This window comes from Lactuca saligna, chromosome 4 (genome assembly GCF_052625555.1).
Source record: "Lactuca saligna cultivar CGN05327 chromosome 4, ASM5262555v1, whole genome shotgun sequence".
Taxonomy (NCBI): domain Eukaryota; kingdom Viridiplantae; phylum Streptophyta; class Magnoliopsida; order Asterales; family Asteraceae; genus Lactuca; species Lactuca saligna.
Window position 1 is genome coordinate 1,449,215 of NC_136420.1, and position 7,303 is coordinate 1,456,517.

A 7,303-nucleotide genomic window follows, 5' to 3' on the forward strand; every position below is an offset into this window, starting at 1 on the left:
CACACCCTACAACATCTGAAAGGACAAGTCAAACGTCTTGTAGTACTCCATACTCATAAGGATCAATATATGGGACAAAAAAGGTGCAAACTTTAAGGTAAAACTAAATCTAAAAGGAATACTCATCAAGGTTGGAGCTTTATACTTACAGAAGATGCACAAGGGAGTATAGATGTTGGATCCAAGGACTTAAGTGAAACACTACAACTTCAAAGCTCTTCCTTCACCACCAAGAGTAACAAAATGGCAGCAAAAAGACACTCCAAGCTTCAAAATGCACTCACACTTTAGGGTTTTGAAATGAGGTCAAGATTAATGGAGGCTAGAGTTAAGGAGGGGTGTGTGGCTATAATGATGCTTAAATAGGGTCCTAACCCTAAAATTTAGGGTTTGCACCCTGGTCACGTACGCCCGACATACGAAATGTACGCCCAGCATACGCAAGCCTGCCCAAATAATTATGAAATTGCCATTATGGACTAGTTTTGCAAATCATTCAAAAACCAATGGTCAAATTGAAAATTCCTGGAAATCAAGATGTTATAAATTTTGAAAGAAATAGATATAGAAAAATAGAAGAATTGGGCTTGGTTTGGTAAAATAAAGGTTGTGAGGTTTTATTTATAATAATAATAATAATAATAATAATAACAACAACAACAACGACGGCGACATTTTGACCGTTCAAAATAGGAAGAAGAGAAAGTAGATTAAAAGAAGAGAGAAAACATGCAATAGAATTCTACCGTAAACGGTCAAACCGTACAGGAAACCGATGGGTGGGCGTGGTGTTCACCTGCCGTGTGTGGCCAAACCGCTTCCACACCGTTGGGTCTTTTGGCATAGAAAGTTGAAGAAAACCATAATATCGTACAAGAAAGTCAAAGCTCTTTTGGAAACCATATTGGAATGAATGTGTTTGAACACTAAATGATGTGATGGATCCTAGAATTGTTGTAAAAGAAAATATGTATTCTAAGATGTTAAGGAAAATATTGAGTTTAGAAGTACGGATCTTTAACTTGAAATATTTAAAATATATGTTTTTATTTATAAACCAATATGGTGTTGGGAAGATGTTTGTTTAATTGGGAGGGAGTCATAAAAAGAATCTCATGAACATACTCCAAACACCCACCAATACATAAAAACCATCTCCATTGAATTAATTGAGTTCTTGAATCTGCCAAAAAGGGGACTTCACATGTCTTTGTATTGTAGTAGTAGATTGATGAAACTTCTAAAATCACATTCACACTTATTCCTAGCAAGTAACAACTACTCACAGTCACGGACTCGATTATACGTATACGTGACCCCACTTAATGTTATCATTCTTTTCTTATATATCATATATCCGGCATCCTCCACATAACAACAATACTTGGAAGCTTCTGCTTCTTTCATTTCCAATTCCAACCATGGATCCAATCCTCTTTCTTCTTCTTGTTGTTGTTGTTTCTCTGTCTGCTTCGCCGGTTTCTGCAGCGGTTCAGCCAACCACGTCCCACATCACAGTCACAGGCTCAGTGTTTTGCGACGTCTGCTACAGCAACTTATTTACAAGATACAGCTATTTCTTACCAGGTAAAGCAGTAATCATAGATAGCGTTATAGTAGCAGAATTTGGAAATTAAATTTATACCCATTTGTGTTATGTTGTTGAGATAATCACAGGGGCGGATGTTCATGTCCAATGTAAATTTCAAGGGAATGCGCCAAGTACAAAAGAGCAGATTAGTTTTTCAGTGAACAGAACAACCAACAGATACGGTGTATACAGATTGGATATACCATCGGTGGTGGGGGTTGACTGTGTGGAAGGTCCGGCCATTCAGTCACTCTGTGAAGCCACTTTAATAAAGAGCTCGGTTCCAGGCTGCAATGCCCCTGGGGTGTCCACAACCACCAAAGAGATCACCGTGAAATCAAAGTCAACTAATGTTTGTGTTTATAGTGTGAGTGCACTCAGTTATAGACCTTTTCAGATCAACTCCACCCTTTGTGCCCTCGACTACCAACAAAAGCTCATCATGTCATCCGATTCTTTCAACTCCTCAAAGTTTTTCCTCCCTTATTTTCCTTGGCCTTTACCTCAATTCCCTCCCTTCCCGCAACTGCCGCCGCTGCCTCAATTGCCGCCGTTCCCACAACTGCCGCCGTTCCCTCAACTGCCGCCTTTTCCTTCATTTCCACCAACTCAATTCCCGCCACAGCCACCATCTTTGCCATATCCACCACCAAACTTCCCTCCGGTGTTCAATTTGGGAGACCCAAGAACTTGGATACCCAACATCCCTTCACCCAATCCACCATCACCACAACCACCATTCAATCCAAGTGATCCAAGAACTTGGATACCACGAAACCCTTTTCTCATTCATCCGCCACCACCACCACCACCTGGATTTAATCTAAGAGATCCAAGAACATGGATACCAAGTTTCCCCCCTTCTCCCAACAGCCCTCAAAACCAGCAACCTTAGTTAGTTGTTCGTATGTACATACAGCAAAAATTGGCTTCGTTATTATGTATTATTATTTGGTGGGTCAAATTCTTTTGTTGAAAAAACTGTGTATTATCTTATCATTTATAATAATTACAACCAATTGGGATTATAATTCAGGAGTCTATGCTTGCTTCATATATACGTCAAACATAAAAATGTAACAACAATCATAAATGTACGCAAAAGTAGAAGACAGAAATACAAAAGCCAAACCATCTTTGATATGATTTGAAAATTAATAGTATAAGAGAAGAGAGTAATGCAGAGATGAAACTTTAGGGACTTAGCAGTGTTAGTAGAGTTTGATCGTGTATATTTGATATTAAAACTAGCATATTATGACTCCATTGCTCTTGAGCACTTTTATGGTCCTCTGTAACTCTTCAATGGTGTCATTGGCCTCCTACAAGAAACAAGAAACAAGAAACAAGAATTTATAGCTGATGCTGATGCTGAGGATATATACTATAAATCGGTTCCTTAAACAATAAGGCATACCTTCAACTTATTCCTCAAAGTCTCTTCCAGGGCTTCCCGCCGGTTTCTTTCTTCAGAAAATATGTCAATAAGGTTTATCTGTTCTTGATCCAGCACTTGAATCTTTTCTTGTAATTTCACAATCTGTCCATCAACCAACCAACCACCATTGCCATTCATAATTTTCTATTATAAAAATATTTCAAAAAAGAGATTTTACGTACTTGATTTTCAAGAGAAATAGTCTTGTCTTTCTCAGATTGCAGATCCAATAACAAATCATTGAGCATCACACCCTCGCTTGTCTCTAGTCTGCAAAACAATTGTATACCAACAAAGTACAAACATAAGTAAACGGTGAAATTCTCCTTGCCAAATAAAAAACAAACCTCTTCTTGAGTTGCACATTCTCTTCCTTCAACTTGGCTATGGTGTCGTCTCCATTCATATTTGCTTTTGATTCTTTACAAATAATTTTTGGTGAACTACTTGTAATGATTTCTGGAAACTCTGATTCCTCAGATGTTGATGCTTCAACTTTTCTGATGGGCCTCAACTTGGGGGCTCTAGCATCACTTTGAACATCCGGTTTATCTTCCATTGAAGGTCTACATTTTGTATCTGAACTGTTCTTGCAACGTTTAGCATACCCAATTTCTTGACAATTCGTAGACCTAAACAAAAGAGTCAAATTTTGTTAGCAAATTATATTTGGTGGGTGTGTGAGAGAGAGAGAGAGTTAAAATAATTAATGAAGAGAAGAAAAAAAAAACCAGTATTTCTTTTGTATGACGACCAATCGATTCTCAAGCCTTGAAAGTACAGTTGTGCGTTCAAACCCCTGTTTATCATGAGCTGGCTCAACAAAATCAGCTTCTAATACGCCTATAACTCCCCTACCATCACTTCCAGCAGCATTCCAAACCCTCCAAAATGGCTGTCACACAAATTAAAATTAGAAAACATATATACACAGATCATTTGTATAAGAAGAAAGTCAATTAAACCTTAATGAGTCGGTTCTTGTGATAAACATTGAACCCTTGAACATCGATATGGTCTTTTGCATCTTTCACAAAACCTATAGTCACCACAGCCACCATCTGCTAGGTGGAAAAACAAGAGTAAAATTAAAATTCCTAATTTTAACATGCACATAATACTTAATAGTACTACTTAAGGATTTAGGGTCGATACGTTTTGATCATTCCTTGTGGTTGTCCATTCAGGACATGGTTGTGTTGGCTTATACGTAACCATCTGAGTTAGCATCATATCATCAACTATATTATGATGAATTACATCTACTCCACGAAGGATGATTCTAAAGCCCTCTGGAATGCGCAGGTATAAAATTGCTGCATAATTCTGGACAAGTAAAAAAAAAAGATAAATTATACATATTATATGCAAATATATATAGATAAATGGATTGCAAATGGGAGAAATTATATACTCTTAAGGAATGCCTGTAAGTTAAAAAGTGGCGAGAGTTGGGATACTGTTTCGCCATCTCAATCTTCTTGGGATCTCGATTGACCCCTCTGATTTGTATGTCCTGTCAATTCAAGAAAGGAATAGCTCATTTAGGTTAAAAGAGAAACCAAGAAGAAGAAAAAACACACCTAATTATATATATAAACATAAACATATACATACATGTGGATCTGTGTCAAAATCAAGCTCTAATTGTCCTTCTTCGTCCTCCCAAATGTTGTATATAATGATGCGTGTGCCTTGGATGTTGATGAAATCAAACTGCAAGTGAAACAGAAAAAGATTTAGTATCGAATCTTCTTGTATTTCTAAAACAAAATAACAATAACGTGATTACCTGCTGTAAGAGAGCTTCTTCAGTCGAATATGGAGACCACTGGACCAGTGTCTCCATGTTTCTTTTCCAGTCCTCAGGTGTGAATCGCACCATCATTCCCCAGTCATCTCCTCTCTTTTCAAAATCAATCTAAAAACACAATAATATATATATGTATTACAAGGAGCTTGATTCATGTGTTATAATTATTGCATGGATATATAGAAATTAACAAAACTAGGGTTGTACGTACCATTGGAACCACAATATCTTCCTTTCCGGTTTCCATTAAAAATGTGTATGATAGCATTCCGATACTTTGAGTTGGGCTAACAAAAAACAACAGTCAAACCAAGTTAGTTTTGATCTTACCGATAATGATATATAAGAAACTCCTCATAAAAAAAATAAAAAGAATACAACAATTGTTCAAATCATAAGCGTCCATCATCAAATTCTATACCTTCTACCATCCTGTCCTGGGCAACGAGTAAATACTAAAACATCGGCTCCAAGCCTCATTGTACTTGTCTTGAAACCATTCCCATCTAAAACAAATTAAATTGTTAAAAAAAAAAAATGATTATATGTTTATGTGAACATATTGAATTGCAGAAAAACATGAATCTACACTCACATTGACCAATAGTGTTGGCCAACTTGCTTTTCACAGAGTAGCCAAGAGACATGCATCCACGCAATTTATCAGGAGTCATTCCACCACCATTATCTGCCCTCAAAAATCAAGCAACACCTCTTTAGTTAAAACAAACAAAATATACAATCTGTTGATAACTCCAGAAGTAGTGATGTACCTTCGATCAGTAACATCTTGCTACCGATGTCTTTTTCATTATTCAGCACGTCTACATTAACATAAGTAGCTCCAGTGCGCACCTGAAATTAGTTGCATGACGTCAAAGAGAAAAAATAAAATCAGAGGACTTGCAGAAACTAAATTTCAGCAAGAAAGAGTTTAGAATCTTATATACCTCATCTAAAGAATTGTCGAGAAGCTCAGCAAAAGCTAAAATATAAAAATCAAACATCAGTTTACATTGAAGTTTTAGAACAATGCATTATACAATATTCGTCAATAAAACTAGTAATTAACTACCTCCCAGTGCCCACTTGTGGCTGGTGGCATTTGAATGCAAAAATCTGGGATGAACCCTCACGTGATCCATACCAGCTGCTGTACAAATTACAATAAAATTACATCTTTGTCAGCATGAACAAGGTTTAATTTTTAACAACTACTTACAAAAGAAAAAATTAAAAAAGAAACCCATTAAACTACTCTAGTGAATGCCTAGGGCTACAATAACTTCACAATCTTCTTCAAGAACTATCAACTAAAGATGAATAAAGGGTTCATCAAATGAATAGCAAAACAAACTGATGCAACACTATGATTTTGAGCCATGCCCGTCAAAATATTTCTTCTCTGTTACTACTTTTTTTTCACATATGAAAAATACGAAAGATTATATCTTGAAGCAAATCGATTACCAGGGTGTGATACGGATTCTATATTGTTAACAGAAACCTCATAATCCCCTGCCTTCCAAAACTGTTTGCTCATAGATGGAACGATAGCCTTGAGATTATGATCATCAGTGTTTCGGTATTCTAAGATGGATTGCGTTTGCGGCACAGAGACCAACGAGCGTTCGTCGGGATTAATAGGATCAAGAAACCCTACAGGCAATGCATATTCAACTACTTGTTCTTCGATTTTCGGCTTTTTACTCGGCCTCCCGTTATTCTCGTCCATAACGTCAGCGCCATGATAACAATGGAAACTCCGATTAGAATCCAGAACGTCGATCGTTCCCATATTCGTCGAAACTGTTCGCATTCCGTCTCCGACTGCAGCGGATTCAGGAATCATCTTCACCTCCATGGCTAAATTTACGTGACCCTTCAAGATTCGCACGCACAAACACAGAAAGAAAGAGGGCGGACGCGCAAAGTGAAGAAGAGGGTTTCTTCGGCTTGCCTCCGACTTGTGATTGATCTGCAAAAAAAGCGGGAGATCAAGGGTTATATATAGGGAGCGAAATCGATCGAAACTGTTGCTTACGTGCACAAAGAATCCCGAGTATATTTGGCAACCGCCAACTATATTGTGATTGTCTGCTTTTTTCAATTTGCTCCCTTGTAGATATATTTGGTTCATATTTCCCCTAATAATAAGTACGCGTGTGCTCATCCTTAAGATAACCAATGTCTTTAGTCAACTATTGTTATGTTATTGTTATAGTCGTCCTGTGAACAGCTATATAATTAATTTAAAAAATTATACTTTCATTTATTTTCGTTATAACAATTTATTATGACAAATCTTTCCGATTATAGTTATATCAAGTTGTTTATTTTTATTTTTCTTTTTTGTAGACAATGCTTGATAACAATAGATTGATTTTATTTTGTTGTAGAAAATTTCATTCATTTATTCTCATATTAGCAATCTACAATGACAAATCTACGCAGTTATCTT

At 36.8% G+C, this 7,303-nt stretch overlaps 2 protein-coding genes across 2 annotated transcripts; one reads left to right on the forward strand and one right to left on the reverse strand.

Annotated features, from left to right (window-relative positions):
• The first annotated feature begins 1,359 nt into the window (after positions 1 to 1,359).
• On the forward strand, positions 1,360 to 2,622 carry LOC145041022 (uncharacterized). The gene is made up of 2 exons (XM_078988911.1): positions 1,360 to 1,587; positions 1,678 to 2,622. The coding sequence occupies exons 1-2, from the start codon at positions 1,422 to 1,424 to the stop codon at positions 2,484 to 2,486; spliced, it is 975 nt and encodes a 324-aa protein (XP_078845037.1). The 5' UTR covers positions 1,360 to 1,421; the 3' UTR covers positions 2,487 to 2,622.
• A 51-nt stretch (positions 2,623 to 2,673) lies between these two features.
• On the reverse strand, positions 2,674 to 6,706 carry LOC145044301 (protein MICRORCHIDIA 7-like). Its single transcript, XM_078993179.1, has 17 exons — positions 6,313 to 6,706; positions 5,918 to 5,995; positions 5,793 to 5,827; positions 5,616 to 5,697; positions 5,438 to 5,530; positions 5,264 to 5,348; positions 5,054 to 5,129; positions 4,822 to 4,950; positions 4,647 to 4,745; positions 4,444 to 4,545; positions 4,185 to 4,355; positions 3,995 to 4,090; positions 3,761 to 3,924; positions 3,377 to 3,661; positions 3,212 to 3,299; positions 3,009 to 3,131; positions 2,674 to 2,913 (listed from the first exon to the last, which is right to left on the reverse strand). The coding sequence occupies exons 1-17, from the start codon at positions 6,704 to 6,706 to the stop codon at positions 2,839 to 2,841; spliced, it is 2,175 nt and encodes a 724-aa protein (XP_078849305.1). The 3' UTR covers positions 2,674 to 2,838.
• Positions 6,707 to 7,303: the final 597 nt, after the last annotated feature.